This window comes from Leptodactylus fuscus, unplaced genomic scaffold, assembly GCF_031893055.1.
Source record: "Leptodactylus fuscus isolate aLepFus1 unplaced genomic scaffold, aLepFus1.hap2 HAP2_SCAFFOLD_280, whole genome shotgun sequence".
NCBI lineage: Eukaryota > Metazoa > Chordata > Amphibia > Anura > Leptodactylidae > Leptodactylus > Leptodactylus fuscus.
The window spans coordinates 46,227-67,747 of record NW_027440303.1 but is presented as its reverse complement, the minus strand read 5'-3'; the positions used below and the strand labels follow the sequence as shown (position 1 = coordinate 67,747).

General features: G+C 58.2%; 1 protein-coding gene across 1 annotated transcript in view; it reads right to left on the bottom strand.

Annotated features, from left to right (window-relative positions):
- The window catches only part of KIF1C (kinesin family member 1C), a 34,524-nt gene continuing 13,003 nt past the window's right edge, over nucleotides 1–21,521 (bottom strand). The window contains exons 8-22 of the mRNA XM_075261685.1: nucleotides 21,218–21,329; nucleotides 20,169–20,246; nucleotides 19,993–20,058; nucleotides 18,915–18,990; nucleotides 13,800–13,878; nucleotides 11,754–11,884; nucleotides 11,353–11,635; nucleotides 10,858–10,933; nucleotides 10,686–10,765; nucleotides 9,775–9,869; nucleotides 9,584–9,667; nucleotides 9,313–9,496; nucleotides 3,752–3,824; nucleotides 3,068–3,655; nucleotides 1–1,391 (exon numbers count right to left, since the gene is read on the bottom strand). Of these exons, the coding sequence (XP_075117786.1) occupies nucleotides 684–1,391; nucleotides 3,068–3,655; nucleotides 3,752–3,824; nucleotides 9,313–9,496; nucleotides 9,584–9,667; nucleotides 9,775–9,869; nucleotides 10,686–10,765; nucleotides 10,858–10,933; nucleotides 11,353–11,635; nucleotides 11,754–11,884; nucleotides 13,800–13,878; nucleotides 18,915–18,990; nucleotides 19,993–20,058; nucleotides 20,169–20,246; nucleotides 21,218–21,329 (2,713 nt within the window). The 3' untranslated portion in view covers nucleotides 1–683. The remainder of the gene's footprint in view (nucleotides 1,392–3,067; nucleotides 3,656–3,751; nucleotides 3,825–9,312; nucleotides 9,497–9,583; nucleotides 9,668–9,774; nucleotides 9,870–10,685; nucleotides 10,766–10,857; nucleotides 10,934–11,352; nucleotides 11,636–11,753; nucleotides 11,885–13,799; nucleotides 13,879–18,914; nucleotides 18,991–19,992; nucleotides 20,059–20,168; nucleotides 20,247–21,217; nucleotides 21,330–21,521) is intronic.

Sequence of the window (21,521 nt, the reverse complement as noted above, 5' to 3'; positions counted from 1 at the left end):
CAGCGTTGGGCAGTTTATTTTCGGTTACAGTCCACGTTATCTCTATATACTACAGGTTACCACAGTGTAGTGTCGTTTTGTCGCCCGCCGCCGCCCTCACACACAGAAGATAAGACGAGATAAATAGGTTTAGATACGGAGCTGGCACTGACGGCGGGCACAGCGGGCAGTGCAAGTCTAGGTGCCGATTTAGTGTCAAAAAGAGAAAGCAGAGGCTTATGGGAAGGGGCAGGAGTCCATGAGTAGTGTTACCGGGCCTCGTGTATAGCACCTCACCCCCGGCGCAGACCAGTGACCGCGCCGTCACCACCGACGCTGCAGGAAAACTTCATGTCAGCCATGTTAACAGTGCAAGCTGAGAGATATATATATACCCCTGTGTATACATATACAGCCACTTCTATATACATATACCACCTATAGACACCTGTACACACACAGTATGCTCAGTGATTGTATGATGTGGGGGAGGGGCAGTGTTCTCCCTCATAGCAGCGATCTCCGTCTCAGACACAAAAATCAGGAAAAAAAAACTCATAAAATAAAACAAAACATCAGGAAGTCTCAGGGTTAATGCCAGAGCTGCTGCAGCTCCTCTTTATCCTTCACGTTCCTTATCCTTCTGTTCCTGGCGTCCCGCCTCCTCTTCCTCCTCCATAGGACATGCTCAGTCTGTCTTCTCTTCATACGGGGGTCTCCCGGTCACACAGGTCTGGGGCGGAGTTCTGCCGTCGCATCCGCGGGGGTGCGGTGTAGGGGTGGTACTTGTAGGGACGCTCCTGCGGGGAGGAGGGGTGACGTTTAGTCGTTTGGGATCCGCCATCGCTTTCTCTACCTTGTGATCTCCTTCGGGGTTGCTCTTCTCCGTTCTGGCGCCCGTGACGACTATTGGGGCGACGGCCTCTGTTGGAGCCTCCATCAAGAGAGTTCCTTCTCTGCCTCTGATGGTTGTCGCCCTCCCTCCTCCGGCCATTCCGCCTCTCACCATCGTCCTCCCCGCCACTTCGCCTGTCCTCCAACCAAGGATTGGACACCTCTTCTACCACGTAGGTGGCCCCTGGAGCCCAGGAGAACCGATGCTGTGGATTACTCTTAAAAGGGAAGCGCAGCTTGCAGTCCAATGGCGGGATGAACTTGCCGGTACCAGGGGGTCGGCGGAGGTAGCGATTTATCTGCTGCTGCTGAAGATTCTGAATTCGGCCCTGTTCCTGTTTCAACCAACGCATCCTCCCTCGACGAAACGTGGCGTCGTCCTCCATCAGCTGCGCCACCCGCTGGCCCTTTGGAGAATGGTCGGGAGAACTGTCCACCTGGTGGCTGTTCATTGCGTCGTCGTCATTGGAGCACCAAGCGAAGGACTGTTCATCCGAATAATCGTCTGTCGTGTCGTCCTGAGGGCAAAACCAAAGACAGAGGTTATAGGGGAGCAGGAACGGCAGTCCGGAAACCTCCAGTCACACCCACAGCTGCAGCCATAGCTAATGCTCCAGTCACAGCCACAGCTGCAGCCATAGCTAATGCTCCAGTCACAGCCACAGCTGCAGCCATAGCTAATGCTCCAGTCACAGCCACAGCTGCAGCCATAGCTAATGCTCCAGTCACAGCCACAGCTGCAGCCATAGCTAATGCTCCAGTCACACCCACAGCTGCAGCCATAGCTAATGCTCCAGTCACACCCACAGCTGCAGCCATAGCTAATGCTCCAGTCACACCCACAGCTGCAGCCATAGCTAATGCTCCAGTTACAGCCACAGCTGCAGCCACAGCTAATGCTCCAGTCACAGCCATAGCTAATGCTCCAGTCACAGCCAGAGCTGCAGCCATAGCTAATGCTCCAGTCACAGCCAGAGCTGCAGCCATAGCTAATGCTCCAGTCACAGCCACAGCTGCAGCCATAGCTAATGCTCCAGTCACACCCACAGCTGCAGCCATAGCTAATGCTCCAGTCACAGCCACAGCCGCAGCCATAGCTATGCTCCAGTCACACCCACAGCTGCATAGCTAATGCTCCAGTTACAGCCACAGCTAATGCTCCAGTCACACCCACAGCTGCAGCCACAGCTAATGCTCCAGTCACAGCCACAGCTGCAGCCACAGCTAATGCTCCAGTCACAGCCACAGCTGCAGCCACAGCTAATGCTCCAGTCACAGCCACAGCTAATGCTCCAGTCACACCCACAGCTGCAGCCATAGCTAATGCTCCAGTCACACCCAGAGCTGCAGCCATAGCTAATGCTCCAGTCACACCCACAGCTGCAGCCATAGCTAATGCTCCAGTTACAGCCACAGCTGCAGCCATAGCTAATGCTCCAGTCACACCCAGAGCTGCAGCCATAGCTAATGCTCCAGTCACAGCCACAGCTGCAGTCATAGCTAATGCTCCAGTCACAGCCACAGCTAATGCTCCAGTCACAGCCAGAGCTGCAGCCATAGCTAATGCTCCAGTCACAGCTGCAGCCATAGCTAATGCTCCAGTCACAGCCACAGCTGCAGCCATTGCTAATGCTCCAGTCACAGCCACAGCTAATGCTCCAGTCACAGCCACAGCTAATGCTCCAGTCACACCCACAGCTGCAGCCACAGCTAATGCTCCAGTCACACCCAGAGCTGCAGCCACAGCTAATGCTCCAGTCACACCCACAGCTGCAGCCACAGCTAATGCTCCAGTCACACCCAGAGCTGCAGCCATAGCTAATGCTCCAGTCACACCCACAGCTGCAGCCACAGCTAATGCTCCAGTCACACCCAGAGCTGCAGCCATAGCTAATGCTCCAGTCACACCCACAGCTGCAGCCATAGCTAATGCTCCCGTCACACCCAGAGCTGCAGCCACAGCTAATGCTCCAGTCACACCCAGAGCTGCAGCCATAGCTAATGCTCCAGTCACACCCACAGCTGCATTCCCTGTATACCTGAGCAGCAGTCACAATGGTTGGCATTAAGCAATGTAAGTCAGGGTTTCCCAGCGCTCCCACAATGCACCGGGCTGTGCTGCAATGCACTGTGGGAGCAGCAGAGTTGCGCCAGCTGACTATGCACCGCCATTACGGAGCGCCCGGGGCCTCACCTGTGTGACGGGCATCACCTGCTCCATCTTCACCATCCTGTCCCTCAGCGCCCGGATCTCCTCGTCCTTCATGTTGTTCTGCAGCTTCACCTCCTGCAGGATGTCCGTCAGCTTGTCAATGTGCGCCTTCAGGTCCTGGACTCCGCCTTTGTTTCCTTCCTCCTCCTCGCCCACCCCCACAGTGTCCCACACGTCTCGTGCCACGGCCTTCCACCACTCCTTCTCGTTGGCGTCCCTCTTGCCGTAGGTGCGGCACAGCTCCTTCATCTTGATGACAGACATGGCCTCGATCTCCTGCTTGTTGTGCTTGAAGTCGTTCAGCGCCACCTCGTAGCAGATTTCCTTCACCGCCTGCATCTTCAGATCTGCCAAGGTCAGCCATCGCGGGTCCTTCCCCAGCCGCCGCCGCTGCGGGATCTGGTACACTTTGATAGGTTCCCGTTTTTTGCCGCTGCTGGGAAGGCCGCAACGCCTGACAATGCTCTGCACGCGGCCCGCCGGCACCTTCTCCCGGAGAGAGGAGATGAGGCGCCAACTCTCTTCACAGGAGCGCTTGTCGGAGTCATCGCCACTGTCCGAATCGCCGTACTGCGGGAGAGAGCAAGAAGGGTTAATAGCAACGGGAGCAATATGGCCGCCGACAGGGACAGGGTGACGGCACACGGGGGAACGCTCAGATCTTACCAGTCTCTGCTGCTCCAGTGTCAGGTCGGCTTCCTCCTTCTCCCGCTTATACTGGAACTCCAGATCCTGCAGTCTGGAGAGAAGGGGGAAACCCAAAAACATTACTGACCTCCAAGATAGAGCACCCCCTGCTGAGAAGGAACCATTACTGGCCCCCTGGGGATAGAGCGCCCCCTGCTGAGAAGGAACCAATACTGACCCCCCTGAGGATAGAGCGCCCCCTGCTGAGAAGGAACCATTACTGGCCCCCTGGGGATAGAGCGCCCCCTGCTGAGAAGGAACCAATACTGACCCCCCTGAGGATAGAGCGCCCCCTGCTGAGAAGGAACCAATACTGACCACCCTGAGGATAGAGCGCCCCCTGCTGAGAAGGAACCAATACTGACCGCCTGAGGATAGAGCGCCCCCTGCTGAGAAGGAACTAATACTGACCCCCAAGATAGAGCGCCCCCTGCTGAGAAGACACCAATACTGACCGCCTGGGAAAAGAGCGCCCCCTGCTGAGAAGGAACCAATACTGACCGCCTGAGGATAGAGCGCCCCCTGCTGAGAAGATACCATTACTGACCCCCTGGGAATAGAGCGCCCCCTGCTGAGAAGGAACCAATACTGACCCCCTGAGGATAGAGCGCCCCCTGCTGAGAAGGAACCAATACTGACCACCCTGAGGATAGAGTGCCCCCTGCTGAGAAGGAACCAATACTGACCACCCTGAGGATAGAGCGCCCCCTGCTGAGAAGGAACCAATACTGACCCCCTGAGGATAGAGCGCCCCCTGCTGAGAAGGAACCAATACTGACCGCCTGAGGATAGAGCGCCCCCTGCTGAGAAGGAACCAATACTGACCCCCTGGGGATAGAGCGCCCCCTGCTGAGAAGGAACCAATACTGACCCCTGAGAATAGAGCGCCCCCTGCTGAGAAGACACCAATACTGACCCCCCTGAGGATAGAGCGCCCCCTGCTGAGAAGACACCAATACTGACCCCCCTGAGGATAGAGCGCCCCCTGCTGAGAAGGAACCAATACTGACCCCCAAGATAGAGCGCCCCCTGCTGAGAAGGAACCAATACTGACCCCCTGAGGATAGAGCGCCCCCTGCTGAGAAGGAACCAATACTGACCCCCTGAGGATAGAGCGCCCCCTGCTGAGAAGGAACCAATACTGACCCCTGAGGATAGAGCGCCCCCTGCTGAGAAGGAACCAATACTGACCCCCAAGATAGAGCGCCCCTGCTGAGAAGGAACCAATACTGACCGCCTGAGGATAGAGCGCCCCCTGCTGAGAAGGAACCAATACTGACCGCCTGAGGATAGAGCGCCCCCTGCTGAGAAGGAACCAATACTGACCGCCTGAGGATAGAGCGCCCCCTGCTGAGAAGGAACCAATACTGACCCCCTGAGGATAGAGCGCCCCCTGCTGAGAAGGAACCAATACTGACCCCCTGAGGATAGAGCGCCCCCTGCTGAGAAGGAACCAATACTGACCCCCAAGATAGAGCGCCCCCTGCTGAGAAGATACCAATACTGACCCCCAAGATAGAGCGCCCCCTGCTGAGAAGATACCAATACTGACCCCCAAGATAGAGCGCCCCCTGCTGAGAAGGAACCAATACTGACCCCCTGGGGATAGAGCGCCCCCTGCTGAGAAGGAACCAATACTGACCCCCAAGATAGAGCGCCCCCTGCTGAGAAGGAACCATTACTGGCCCCCTGAGGATAGAGCTCCCCCTGCTGAGAAGGAACCATTACTGACCCCCTGGGGATAGAGCGCCCCCTGCTGAGAAGGAACCAATACTGACCCCCAAGATAGAGCGCCCCCTGCTGAGAAGGAACCATTACTGGCCCCCTGAGGATAGAGCGCCCCCTGCTGAGAAGGAACCATTACTGGCCCCTGAGGATAGAGCTCCCCCTGCTGAGAAGGAACCAATACTGACCCCCTGAGGATAGAGCGCCCCCTGCTGAGAAGGAACCATTACTGACCCCCTGAGGATAGAGCGCCCCCTGCTGAGAAGATACCAATACTGACCCCCTGAGGATAGAGCTCCCCCTGCTGAGAAGGAACCATTACTGACCCCCTGAGGATAGAGCGCCCCCTGCTGAGAAGATACCAATACTGACCCCCTGAGGATAGAGCGCCCCCTGCTGAGAAGATACCAATACTGACCCCCTGAGGATAGAGCGCCCCCTGCTGAGAAGGAACCATTACTGACCCCCTGAGGATAGAGCGCCCCCTGCTGAGAAGGAACCAATACTGACCCCCCCTGGGGATAGAGCGCCCCCTGCTGAGAAGGAACCAATACTGACCCCCCTGAGGATAGAGCGCCCCCTGCTGAGAAGGAACCAATACTGACCCCTGAGGATAGAGCGCCCCCTGCTGATAAGATACCAATACTGACCCCCAAGATAGAGCGCCCCCTGCTGAGAAGGAACCAATACTGACCCCCAAGATAGAGCGCCCCTGCTGAGAAGGAACCAATACTGACCCCCTGAGGATAGAGCGCCCCCTGCTGAGAAGGAACCAATACTGACCACCCTGAGGATAGAGCGCCCCCTGCTGAGAAGGAACCAATACTGACCCCCTGAGGATAGAGTGCCCCCTGCTGAGAAGGAACCAATACTGACCCCCAAAATAGAGCGCCCCCTGCTGAGAAGGAACCCATACTGACCCCCAAGATAGAGCGCCCCCTGCTGAGAAGGAACCAATACTGACCGCCTGAGGATAGAGCGCCCCCTGCTGAGAAGGAACCAATACTGACCCCCAAGATAGAGCGCCCCCTGCTGAGAAGGAACCAATACTGACCCCCTGAGGATAGAGTGCCCCCTGCTGAGAAGGAACCATTACTGACCCCCTGAGGATAGAGCGCCCCCTGCTAAGAAGGAACCAATACTGACCCCCAAGATAGAGCGCCCCCTGCTGAGAAGGAACCAATACTGACCACCCTGAGGATAGAGCGCCCCCTGCTGAGAAGATACCAATACTGACCCCCTGAGGATAGAGCGCCTCCTGCTGAGAAGGAACCAATACTGACCCCCCTGAGGATAGAGCGCCCCCTGCTGAGAAGGAACCAATACTGACCACCCTGAGGATAGAGCGCCTCCTGCTGAGAAGATACCAATACTGACCCCCTGAGGATAGAGCGCCTCCTGCTGAGAAGGAACCAATACTGACCCCCCTGAGGATAGAGCGCCCCCTGCTGAGAAGGAACCAATACTGACCACCCTGAGGATAGAGCGCCCCCTGCTGAGAAGGAACCAATACTGACCCCCTGGAGATAGAGCGCCCCCTGCTGAGAAGGAACCAATACTGACCCCCCTGAGGATAGAGCGCCCCCTGCTGAGAAGATACCAATACTGACCCCCTGAGGATAGAGCGCCTCCTGCTGAGAAGGAACTAATACTGACCACCCTGAGGATAGAGCGCCCCCTGCTGAGAAGATACCAATACTGACCCCCTGAGGATAGAGCGCCTCCTGCTGAGAAGGAACCAATACTGACCCCCCTGAGGATAGAGCGCCCCCTGCTGAGAAGGAACCAATACTGACCACCCTGAGGATAGAGCGCCCCCTGCTGAGAAGGAACCAATACTGACCCCCTGGAGATAGAGCGCCCCCTGCTGAGAAGGAACCAATACTGACCCCCCTGAGGATAGAGCGCCCCCTGCTGAGAAGGAACCAATACTGACCCCCAAGATAGAGCGCCCCCTGCTGAGAAGGAACCAATACTGACCCCCTGAGGATAGAGCGCCCCCTGCTAAGAAGGAACCAATACTAACCCCCAAGATAGAGCGCCCCCTGCTGAGAAGGAACCAATACTGACCACCCTGAGGATAGAGCGCCCCCTGCTGAGAAGATACCAATACTGACCCCCTGAGGATAGAGCGCCTCCTGCTGAGAAGGAACCAATACTGACCCCCCTGAGGATAGAGCGCCCCCTGCTGAGAAGGAACCAATACTGACCGCCTGAGGATAGAGCGCCCCCTGCTGAGAAGGAACTAATACTGACCCCCAAGATAGAGCGCCCCCTGCTGAGAAGACACCAATACTGACCGCCTGGGAAAAGAGCGCCCCCTGCTGAGAAGATACCATTACTGACCCCCTGGGAATAGAGCGCCCCCTGCTGAGAAGGAACCAATACTGACCCCCTGAGGATAGAGCGCCCCCTGCTGAGAAGGAACCAATACTGACCACCCTGAGGATAGAGTGCCCCCTGCTGAGAAGGAACCAATACTGACCACCCTGAGGATAGAGCGCCCCCTGCTGAGAAGATACCAATACTGACCCCCTGAGGATAGAGCGCCCCCTGCTGAGAAGGAACCAATACTGACCCCCTGAGGATAGAGCGCCCCCTGCTGAGAAGGAACCAATACTGACCCCCAAGATAGAGCGCCCCCTGCTGAGAAGATACCAATACTGACCCCCAAGATAGAGCGCCCCCTGCTGAGAAGATACCAATACTGACCCCCAAGATAGAGCGCCCCCTGCTGAGAAGGAACCAATACTGACCCCCAAGATAGAGCGCCCCCTGCTGAGAAGGAACCAATACTGACCGCCTGAGGATAGAGCGCCCCCTGCTGAGAAGATACCAATACTGACCGCCTGAGGATAGAGCGCCCCCTGCTGAGAAGATACCAATACTGACCCCCAAGATAGAGCGCCCCCTGCTGAGAAGATACCAATACTGACCCCCAAGATAGAGCGCCCCCTGCTGAGAAGGAACCAATACTGACCCCCAAGATAGAGCGCCCCCTGCTGAGAAGATACCAATACTGACCCCCTGAGGATAGAGCGCCCCCTGCTGAGAAGGAACCAATACTGACCGCCTGAGGATAGAGCGCCCCCTGCTGAGAAGATACCAATACTGACCGCCTGAGGATAGAGCGCCCCCTGCTGAGAAGGAACCAATACTGACCCCCTGGGGATAGAGCGCCCCCTGCTGAGAAGATACCAATACTGACCCCCAAGATAGAGCGCCCCCTGCTGAGAAGGAACCAATACTGACCCCCAAGATAGAGCGCCCCCTGCTGAGAAGATACCAATACTGACCCCCTGAGGATAGAGCGCCCCCTGCTGAGAAGATACCAATACTGACCCCCAAGATACAGCGCCCCCTGCTGAGAAGGAACCAATACTGACCCCCTGAGGATAGAGCGCCCCCTGCTGAGAAGATACCAATACTGACCCCCTGAGGATAGAGCGCCCCCTGCTGAGAAGGAACCAATACTGACCGCCTGAGGATAGAGCGCCCCCTGCTGAGAAGGAACCAATACTGACCCCCAAGATAGAGCGCCCCCTGCTGAGAAGACACCAATACTGACCGCCTGGGAAAAGAGCGCCCCCTGCTGAGAAGATACCATTACTGACCCCCTGGGAATAGAGCGCCCCCTGCTGAGAAGGAACCAATACTGACCCCCTGAGGATAGAGCGCCCCCTGCTGAGAAGGAACCAATACTGACCCCCTGAGGATAGAGCGCCCCCTGCTGAGCCCATAGCCTGGTGAAAAGACACCATTACTGACCCCTGGGGATAGAGCGCCCCCTGCTGACCCCCTGCTCCCTCACTGACCTCTTCTCCATCTCCAGCTTGATGTCGATGCCTTGCTTCTCTAGCAGCTCCCGCTGGGCAAAGTTCCAGTCCACAGGTTCGGCCTGGCTCTCCACCGCGGCGCTGCTCTTCTCTCTCTCCAGCCTCGCCTGCTCGGGGTGATTAAACCGGAAGACGTGGTTCTTACCCATGACAATCCTGTTACCTGGAGAGAACAAGGTACAGTTATATATAGTCGCAGGATAAGGGGCCACGACCTGGGGGGAATCTGCTGCAAACCCGGCTCACTGACCTGACCTCAGCACCAGCAACTCCGTCACTTGCTTTCCGTTCACATAAGTGTCGGCTCCTTCACATGACTCTAATGTGACGATCACTGCAGGGAAAGCACAGGGGGCATTAAGAAGGATGAAAGACACACGGGCGCACCGTCCCTCCCCCCACCCCATACACACGGGCGCACATTCCCATAATCCTCCGCACCTTCACCATTCTCATTTGTTTTGCAATGGAAGAGGCAGTGCTGCTCCTTAATGAACTGACCGCTCAGCTTGATGTCCACGTCCACCTGACCCACCCTACAAGGAAGAGACAGCGAGAAGGAAGTGAGAGCGGGCAGAGAGGAGAGCGGGGCAGAGAGGAGAGCGGGGCAGAGAGGAGAGCGGGGCAGAGAGGAGAGCGGGGCAGAGAGGAGAGCGGGGCAGAGAGGAGAGCGGGGCAGAGAGGAGAGCGGGGCAGAGAGGAGAGCGGGGCAGAGAAGAGAGCGGGGCAGAGAAGAGAGCGGGGCAGAGAAGAGAGCGGGGCAGAGAAGAGAGCGGGGCAGAGAAGAGAGCGGGGCAGAGAAGAGAGCGGGGCAGAGAAGAGAGCGGGGCAGAGAAGAGAGCGGGGCAGAGAAGAGAGCGGGGCAGAGAAGAGAGCGGGGCAGAGAAGAGAGCGGGGCAGAGAGGAGAGCGGGGCAGAGAGGAGAGCGGGGCAGAGAGGAGAGCGGGGCAGAGAGGAGAGCGGGGCAGAGAGGAGAGCGGGGCAGAGAGGAGAGCGGGGCAGAGAGGAGAGCGGGGCAGAGAGGAGAGCGGGGCAGAGAAGAGAGCGGGGCAGAGAAGAGAGCGGGGCAGAGAAGAGAGCGGGGCAGAGAAGAGAGCGGGGCAGAGAAGAGAGCGGGGCAGAGAAGAGAGCGGGGCAGAGAAGAGAGCGGACAGAGAGGAGAGCGGACAGAGAGGAGAGCGGACAGAGAGGAGAGCGGACAGAGAGGAGAGCGGGACAGAGAGGAGAGCGGGCAGAGAAGAGAACGGGCAGAGAGGAGAGCGGGGGCGATAGGTAAAGAGTGAGGGGGGGGGGGCAAGGCGTAGACAGAGGGACAGAGAATATGATGGGGTGCTGCCCCCCGGGGACATTACCGTGTGACGCCCTCCTTTATATGGTACAGGAGACACTCGGACATCAGGGGGTCTTCATTCAGATTGACCAGGTGAGGGATCTGTGTACGATATAGACAGGGGACATTATACCTAGGGAATTGGGCTCTGCACAGACATATAACGGTGTCAGGGTGGGGGCAGCTCCCCTTACTGTTTTTGGAGAGAAGACCCCCACAGTGCCGCCATCTTCTCTCAGAGCCACGCCCATTTCAGCCAAAAGCGATTCCCTAAAAAGAGGAATTGGTTATTAGATCAGTGTGTCCTCATACCCTGCCCACTGTGCTCCCATCACACCCCGCCTGCTCCCATCACACCCCGCCGCTCCCTGCCTGATCCCATCACACCCCGCCGCTCCCTGCCTGATCCCATCACACCCCGCCGCTCCCTGCCTGATCCCATCACACCCTGCCTGCTCCCATCACACCCCGCCGCTCCCTGCCTGATCCCATCACACCCCGACGCCCCCTGCCCGCTCCCATCACACCCCGCCGCTCCCATCACACCCCGCCCACTCTGTGCTCCCATCACACCCCGCCGCCCCCTGCCTGATCCCATCACACCCCGCCCCCTGCCTGCTCCCATCATGCCCCGCCGCCCCCTGCCTGCCCCTGCTTACATCACACCCCGCGTCCTCATCCCCCCTCACCTTTCCATACGCATCGCCTCCGTCCTGCGCAGCTTCTCCTCCCAGGTCTCATTCAGCTCAGCGATGATCTTCTCCGTCTCCTGCAGCCTTTCCATGGCCTCCTCCGTACAGATTGGGACTTCATCCACATCCTCACCAAAGGTCTCCGACTGACCATTCATGGCAGGGGGCGAGAGGGGAGGAGGAGGGGGAGGGGAGCCCGGTTCAGAGAGTAATGCTGGCAAAGGTCCGGACAATTGTAGAGGGGCGCAGGGCACAGGCATCCCATCCTCAAGGGTAAGATCTTTGTGATAAAACAAGGAGGAGGCGGAAAGTGATTAGGAAGTGACCAGGCCGTCCCAGCGAGCGATGCTGCACCATAAAACATGTAATACATAGTAATCCTGTGACCCCAGACTCACCCGCCAGACCCTGGCTGTACAGGAGCTGCCGCAGCCGAGCCACTTCTTCCTTCAGCTCCCTAATTAACCTGGCGTTAGGATCCTCATTAATGATGGCGTTACATTTTATCTGCTTGGCACGGTCGGCATAGCTAGAAAACAAGGAAAAAATCCCAGGTATTATACTCCAGAGCTGCGCTCACTATTCTGCTGGTGCAGTCACTGTGTACATACATTACATTACTTATCCTGTATTATACTCCAGAGCTGCGCTCACTATTCTGCTGGTGCAGTCACTGTGTACATACATTACATTACTTATCCTGTATTATACTCCAGAGCTGCGCTCACTATTCTGCTGGTAAAGTCACTGTGTACATACATTACATTACTTATCCTGTATTATACTCCAGAGCTGCGCTCACTATTCTGCTGGTGCAGTCACTGTGTACATACATTACTTATCCTGTATTATACTCCAGAGCTGCGCTCGCTATTCTGCTGGTGCAGTCACTGTGTACATACATTACATTACTTATCCTGTATTATACTCCAGAGCTGCGCTCACTATTCTGCTGGTACAGTCACTGTGTACATACATTACATTACTTATCTTGTATTATACTCCAGAGCTGCGCTCACTATTCTGCTGGTGCAGTCACTGTGTACATACATTACTTATCCTGTATTATACTCCAGAGCTGCGCTCGCTATTCTGCTGGTGCAGTCACTGTGTACATACATTACATTACTTATCCTGTATTATACTCCAGAGCTGCGCTCACTATTCTGCTGGTGCAGTCACTGTGTACATACATTACATTACTTATCCTGTATTATACTCCAGAGCTGCGCTCACTATTCTGCTGGTAAAGTCACTGTGTACATACATTACATTACTTATCCTGTATTATACTCCAGAGCTGCGCTCACTATTCTGCTGGTGCAGTCACTGTGTACATACATTACATTACTTATCCTGTATTATACTCCAGAGCTGCGCTCACTATTCTGATGGTGCAGTCACTGTGTACATACATTACTTATCCTGTATTATACTCCAGAGCTGCGCTCGCTATTCTGCTGGTGCAGTCACTGTGTACATACATTACATTACTTATCCTGTATTATACTCCAGAGCTGCGCTCACTATTCTGCTGGTACAGTCACTGTGTACATACATTACATTACTTATCTTGTATTATACTCCAGAGCTGCGCTCACTATTCTGCTGGTGCAGTCACTGTGTACATACATTACTTATCCTGTATTATACTCCAGAGCTGCGCTCGCTATTCTGCTGGTGCAGTCACTGTGTACATACATTATATTACTTTTCCTGTATTATACTCCAGAGCTGCGCTCACTATTCTGCTGGTACAGTCACTGTGTACATACATTACATTACTTATCCTGTATTATACTCCAGAGCTGCGCTCACTATTCTGCTGGTGCAGTCACTGTGTACATACATTACATTACTTCTCCTGTATTATACTCCAGAGCTGCGCTCACTATTCTGCTGGTGCAGTCACTGTGTACATACATTACATTACTTATCCTGTATTATACCCCAGAGCTGCGCTCACTATTCTGCTGATGCAGTCACTGTGTACATACATTACATTACTTCTCCTGTATTATACTCCAGAGCTGCGCTCACTATTCTGCTGGTGCAGTCACTGTGTACATACATTACATTACTTATCCTGTATTATACCCCAGAGCTGCGCTCACTATTCTGCTGGTACAGTCACTGTGTACATACATTACATTACTTATCCTGTATTATACTCCAGAGCTGCACTCACTATTCTCAAGCTCCAGAGCTGAAATCTCCCAGCATTCCCTGCTTGCTCTGTTTACACCAGACACTACAGTCATCTGATGTACAGAGGCCTAACCATCTCTGCACTACAAGAGCTCAGCTTACAGATATCTGTCCACCAGCTTGCTGACTGTCTCCACCATCTATTAGGAGAATTATGAGTGCAGCTCTCAGATATGGTATCAGTATATCAGTCTGTTCTGCATTGTATATAACCATATACAGGAGTGCGGCCTTACCGGAGGGTGCTCAGCGTCTCCTCGTAGTTTATGTCGGCCGGGCTCAGAGCTGCGATCATCGCTGTACGAGAGTTCCCACCTGCAGTATAAAGACCCCCCATTAGATATCAATAGATTGTGTACGCTACCCAGGCCCTATGACAAGCCCTCAGGGCACACTGTATACAGCAGAGCTCCAAAATAACAGATTTATTTAGAGGGAAACAATGGCACGCTGCAGCCACATGTGGGCAGTATGTGCAGGACCTGTCACCCTGCGCCCGCTCACACTGTGACCCCCGGGGTCAGACACGTCTCACTGCACACTGGACTATCAGGACTGCGCCCGCTCACACTGTGACCCCCGGGGTCAGGCATGTCTCGCTGCACGCCGGACTATCAGGACTGCGCCCGCTCACACTGTGACCCCCGGGGTCAGACATGTCTCGCTGCACGCCGGACTATCAGGACTGCGCCCGCTCACACTGTGACCCCCGGGGTCAGACATGTCTCGCTGCACGCCGGACTATCAGGACTGCGCCCGCTCACACTGTGACCCCCGGGGTCAGACATGTCTCGCTGCACGCTGGACTATGAGGACTGCGCCCGCTCACACTGTGACCCCCGGGGTCAGACAAGTCTCGCTGCACGCCGGACTATCAGGACTGCGCCCGCTCACACTGTGACCCCCGGGGTCTCGCTGCACGCCGGACTATCAGGACTGCGCCCGCTCACACTGTGACCCCCGGGGTCAGACATGTCTCACTGCACGCCGGACTATCAGGACTGCGCCCGCTCACACTGTGACCCCCGGGGTCAGACAAGTCTCGCTGCACGCCGGACTATCAGGACTGCGCCCGCTCACACTGTGACCCCCGGGGTCAGACATGTCTCGCTGCACGCCGGACTATCAGGACTGCGCCCGCTCACACTGTGACCCCCGGGGTCAGACATGTCTCGCTGCACGCCGGACTATCAGGACTGCGCCCGCTCACACTGTGACCCCCGGGGTCAGACATGTCTCGCTGCACGCTGGACTATGAGGACTGCGCCCGCTCACACTGTGACCCCCGGGGTCAGACAAGTCTCGCTGCACGCCGGACTATCAGGACTGCGCCCGCTCACACTGTGACCCCCGGGGTCAGACAAGTCTCGCTGCACGCCGGACTATCAGGACTGCGCCCGCTCACACTGTGATACCCGGGGTCAGGCATGTCTCGCTGCACGCCGGACTATCAGGACTGCGCCCGCTCACACTGTGACCCCCGGGGTCAGACATGTCTCGCTGCACGCCGGACTATCAGGACTGCGCCCGCTCACACTGTGACCCCCGGGGTCAGACAAGTCTCGCTGCACGCCGGACTATCAGGACTGCGCCCGCTCACACTGTGACCCCCGGGGTCAGGCATGTCTCGCTGCACGCCGGACTATCAGGACTGCGCCCGCTCACACTGTGACCCCCGGGGTCAGACATGTCTCGCTGCACGCTGGACTATGAGGACTGCGCCCGCTCACACTGTGACCCCCGGGGTCAGACAAGTCTCGCTGCACGCCGGACTATCAGGACTGCGCCCGCTCACACTGTGACCCCCGGGGTCAGGCATGTCTCGCTGCACGCCGGACTATGAGGACTGCGCCCGCTCACACTGTGACCCCCGGGGTCAGACAAGTCTCGCTGCACGCCGGACTATCAGGACTGCGCCCGCTCACACTGTGACCCCCGGGGTCAGACAAGTCTCGCTGCACGCCGGACTATCAGGACTGCGCCCGCTCACACTGTGATACCCGGGGTCAGGCATGTCTCGCTGCACGCCGGACTATCAGGACTGCGCCCGCTCACACTGTGACCCCCGGGGTCAGACACGTCTCGCTGCACGCCGGACTATCAGGACTGCGCCCGCTCACACTGTGACCCCCGGGGTCAGACAAGTCTCGCTGCACGCCGGACTATCAGGACTGCGCCCGCTCACACTGTGACCCCCGGGGTCTCGCTGCACGCCGGACTATCAGGACTGCGCCCGCTCACACTGTGACCCCCGGGGTCAGACATGTCTCGCTGCACGCCGGACTATCAGGACTGCGCCCGCTCACACTGTGACCCCCGGGGTCAGACATGTCTCGCTGCACGCCGGACTATCAGGACTGCGCCCGCTCACACTGTGACCCCCGGGGTCAGACATGTCTCGCTGCACGCCGGACTATCAGGACTGCGCCCGCTCACACTGTGACCCCCGGGGTCAGACAAGTCTCGCTGCATGCCAGACTATCAGGACTGCGCCCGCTCACACTGTGACCCCCGGGGTCAGACATGTCTCACTGCACGCCGGACTATGAGGACTGCGCCCGCTCACACTGTGACCCCCGGGGTCAGACACGTCTCACTGCACGCCGGACTATCAGGACTGCGCCCGCTCACACTGTGACCCCCAGGGTCAGACACGTCTCACTGCACGCTGGACTATGAGGACTGCGCCCGCTCACACTGTGACCCCCGGGGTCAGACATGTCTCGCTGCACGCTGGACTATGAGGACTGCGCCCGCTCACACTGTGACCCCCGGGGTCAGACAAGTCTCGCTGCACGCCGGACTATCAGGACTGCGCCCGCTCACACTGTGACCCCCGGGGTCAGACATGTCTCACTGCATGCCGGACTATCAGGACTGCGCCCGCTCACACTGTGACCCCCGGGGTCAGACATGTCTCACTGCACGCCGGACTATCAGGACTGCGCCCGCTCACACTGTGACCCCCGGGGTCAGGCATGTCTCGCTGCACACCGGACTATCAGGACTGCGCCCGCTCACACTGTGATACCCGGGGTCAGGCATGTCTTGCTACACGCCGGACTATCAGGACTGCGCCCGCTCACACTGTGACCCCCGGGGTCTCGCTGCACGCCGGACTATCAGGACTGCGCCCGCTCACACTGTGACCCCCGGGGTCAGACAAGTCTCGCTGCACGCCGGACTATCAGGACTGCGCCCGCTCACACTGTGACCCCCGGGGTCTCGCTGCACGCCGGACTATCAGGACTGCGCCCGCTCACACTGTGACCCCCGGGGTCAGACAAGTCTCGCTGCACGCTGGACTATGAGGACTGCGCCCGCTCACACTGTGACCCCCGGGGTCAGACAAGTCTCGCTGCACGCCGGACTATCAGGACTGCGCCCGCTCACACTGTGACCCCCGGGGTCAGACACGTCTCACTGCACGCCGGACTATCAGGACTGTGCCCGCTCACACTGTGATACCCGGGGTCAGACAAGTCTCACTGCATGCCGGACTATCAGGACTGCGCCCGCTCACACTGTGATACCCGGGGTCAGACACGTCTCACTGCATGCCGGACTATCAGGACTGCGCCCGCTCACACTGTGATACCCGGGGTCAGACAAGTCTCGCTGCACGCCGGACTATCAGGACTGCGCCCGCTCACACTGTGACCCCCGGGGTCAGACAAGTCTCACTGCATGCCGGACTATCAGGACTGCGCCCGCTCACACTGTGACCCCCGGGGTCAGACACGTCTCACTGCATGCCGGACTATCAGGACTGCGCCCGCTCACACTGTGATACCCGGGGTCAGACAAGTCTCGCTGCACGCTGGACTATCAGGACTGCGCCCGCTCACACTGTGACCCCCGGGGTCAGACAAGTCTCGCTGCACGCTGGACTATCAGGACTGCGCCCGCTCACACTGTGATACCCGGGGTCAGGCATGTCTCGCTGCACGCCGGACTATCAGGACTGCGCCCGCTCACACTGTGACCCCCGGGGTCAGACAAGTCTCGCTGCACGCCAGACTATCAGGACTGCGCCCGCTCACACTGTGACCCCCGGGGTCAGACAAGTCTCGCTGCACGCCAGACTATCAGGACTGCGCCCGCTCACACTGTGACCCCCGGGGTCAGACACGTCTCACTGCACGCCGGACTATCAGGACTGCGCCCGCTCACACTGTGACCCCCGGGGTCAGACACGTCTCACTGCACGCCGGACTATCAGGACTGCGCCCGCTCACACTGTGACCCCCGGGGTCTCGCTGCACGCCGGACTATCAGGACTGCGCCCGCTCACACTGTGACCCCCGGGGTCTCGCTGCACGCTGGACTATCAGGACTGCGCCCGCTCACACTGTGACCCCCGGGGTCAGACATGTCTCACTGCACGCCGGACTATCAGGACTGCGCCCGCTCACACTGTGACCCCCGGGGTCAGACAAGTCTCGCTGCACGCCGGACTATCAGGACTGCGCCCGCTCACACTGTGACCCCCGGGGTCAGACACGTCTCACTGTACGCCGGACTATCAGGACTGCGCCCGCTCACACTGTGACCCCCGGGGTCAGACATGTCTCGCTGCACGCCGGACTATCAGGACTGCGCCCGCTCACACTGTGACCCCCGGGGTCAGACAAGTCTCGCTGCACGCCGGACTATCAGGACTGCGCCCGCTCACACTGTGACCCCCGGGGTCAGACAAGTCTCGCTGCACGCCGGACTATCAGGACTGCGCCCGCTCACACTGTGACCCCCGGGGTCTCGCTGCACGCCGGACTATCAGGACTGCGCCCGCTCACACTGTGACCCCCGGGGTCAGACAAGTCTCGCTGCACGCCGGACTATCAGGACTGCGCCCGCTCACACTGTGATACCCGGGGTCAGACATGTCTCGCTGCACGCCGGACTATCAGGACTGCGCCCACTCACACTGTGACCCCCGGGGTCAGACACGTCTCACTGCACGCCGGACTATCAGGACTGCGCCCGCTCACACTGTGACCCCCGGGGTCAGACATGTCTCGCTGCACGCCGGACTATCAGGACTGCGCCCGCTCACACTGTGACCCCCGGGGTCTCGCTGCACGCCGGACTATCAGGACTGCGCCCGCTCACACTGTGACCCCCGGGGTCTCGCTGCACGCCGGACTATCAGGACTGCGCCCGCTCACACTGTGACCCCCGGGGTCAGACATGTCTCGCTGCACGCCGGACTATCAGGACTGTGCCCGCTCACACTGTGACCCCCGGGGTCTCGCTGCACGCCGGACTATCAGGACTGCGCCCGCTCACACTGTGACCCCCGGGGTCTCGCTGCACACCGGACTATCAGGACTGCGCCCGCTCACACTCACCCAGATTCTCCTTCAGCAGCCAGGTCAGGGCCGAGTCCCGGTAAGGAATAAAATCAGATTTCTTCTTCTTGGATTGCTGAAGAAAAGGGTTTAGTAAAACTGGTTATAATGGATGTGATGAGCAGCAGAGAGCCCCGCCCACACCTGATGACATCACAAGCTGCATACTTACATCATCATCCACCTCCCTGCTGTGTGATATGCAGCATTAGAGAAAGACAGAGGTGGAACATGTCATCATCTCCAACATCAGCCGGAACGTAATAAGAGAACACACAGGCCAGGCACACGACAAGCAGCAAAGGGGAGGGGGAGCTGCACCCCCAGGCAACGGGAAGGGAGTGGGAGGAGACACAGGAGGAGGAGGAGGAGACACAGAACCCCCAGGCAGCGGGAGGGGAGGAGGAGGGGACGACGCTGCACCCCCAGGCAGCGTCAGGGGAGGAGGAGGAGGAGGCGCTGCACCCCCAGGCAGCGTCAGGGGAGGAGGAGACACAAGAGGAGGAGGAGATGCTGCACCCCCAGGCAGCGGGAGGGGAGGAGACAATGCACCCCCAGGCAGCAGGAAGGAAAAAGGAGGAGGCGGCATTGCACCCCCAGGCAGTGGAAGGGGAGGAGGAGGAGACACAGAACCACCAGGCAGCGGGAGGGGAGGAGGCGTTGCACCCCCAAGCAGCGGGAGGGGAGGAGGAGGAGGTGTTGCACCCCCAAGCAGCGGGAGGGGAGGAGGAGGCGAGACAGAACCAACAGGCAGTGGGAGGGGAGGAGGAAGAGGCGCTGCACCCCCAGGCAGCGGAAGGGGAGAAGGAGGAGGCACTGCACCCCCAGGCAGTGGGAGGAGGCGCTGCACCCCCAGGCAGCAAGGGGGGAGCAGGAGGAGGTGCTGCACCCCCAGGCAGCAGGAAGGGAGGAGGAGGAGGTGCTGCACCCCCAGGCAGCAGGAGGGGAGGAGGAGGCGACAGAAGGGCAGGCACCATGAGGAAAGGAGGTGGTTACACAGGGCAAGGCACTATACACAGTGGAGGGGGAGGCTACACAGGACACACACAGCACATGTACTGTACCTCCTCACACTCACCATTTCGGCCAGAGCTGAGATCACCTTCCCCAGTGTGGTCAGCGACTTGTTGATGTTTGCGCCTTCCTGTAACATAGCGTGCACTACTTGTGTTAGCAATCCCAAAGATGTAGCATCACAGCGACGCCTCCTGCTGGAGGGCAGCAGGACAGCACACAGGCCTCTGCTCCACTCACCTTCAGACGGGTCCCTTTGGCCCCAGAGGAGTCGGCCCTCTCACTTCCCGCCAAGTCCACCAGACTGATCTTACTGACCTGTGATGGAGGACAAAGATCATGTGACTTATTTTGTTTTTAATGTAGATTGTGCGCCCCACATACAGCCCCGTATACAGCCCCACATAGGGCCCCACATACAGCCCCACATAGGGCCCCATATACAGCCCCACATAGGGCCCCATATACAGCCCCACATAGGGCCCCATATACAGCCCCACATAGGGCCCCATATACAGCCCCACATAGGGCCCCATATACAGCCCCACATAGGGCCCCATATACAGCCCCACATAGGGCCCCATATACAGCCCCACATAGGGCCCCACATACAGCCCCACATACAGCCCCACATACAGCCCCACATACAGCCCCGTATACAGCCCCGTATACAGCCCCACATAGGGCCCCGTATACAGCCCCACATACGGCCCCGTATACAGCCCCACATACGGCCCCGTATACAGCCCCACATAGGGCCCCATATACAGCCCCACATAGGGCCCCATATACAGCCCCACATAGGGCCCCATATACAGCCCCACATAGGGCCCCATATACAGCCCCACATAGGGCCCCATATACAGCCCCACATAGGGCCCCATATACAGCCCCACATAGGGCCCCACATACAGCCCCACATACAGCCCCACATACAGCCCCACATACAGCCCCACATACAGCCCCACATACAGCCCCACATACAGCCCCACATACAGCCCCACATACAGCCCCACATACAGCCCCACATACAGCCCCACATTGTACATTGTTCCCTATCAGTATGTCTATGGATTATGGGATGGAAATCCACACAAACACAGGGAGAACATACAAACTCCTTGTAGATGGTTTTTTGCAATTGGTGGGATTTGAACACCAGGACCCAGTGCTGCAGGCCTGCAGTGCTAACCACTGAGCCACCGTGTGGCCCCCAAAGCTCATGTGACTTATGTGATGGCAGGGTAACGGGGCACAACTAGTCCGCCATCCCACCTGACTGCCCTCACCTTCTCCGTGTCCAGGTTAGTCATCTCATCGTGTCGCTTCTGAGTGAAGACAATGGTGAAAACGGCGTGCGAGCGGCTGCTGGTCTCATTCATGTTAGTGGCAGCAACAGTCCTGAGAGAAGAACACAGAGATTGTACAGAGCGCGTGCGTAATACAGACACACAGGGGGCAGTACCGCGCACAGGCACACAGGGGGCAGTACTGAGGTCATCCACACAGGGGGCAGTACCGCACACAGGGGGCAGTACCGCACACAGGGGGCAGTACCGCACACAGGGGGCAGTACCGCACACAGGGGGCAGT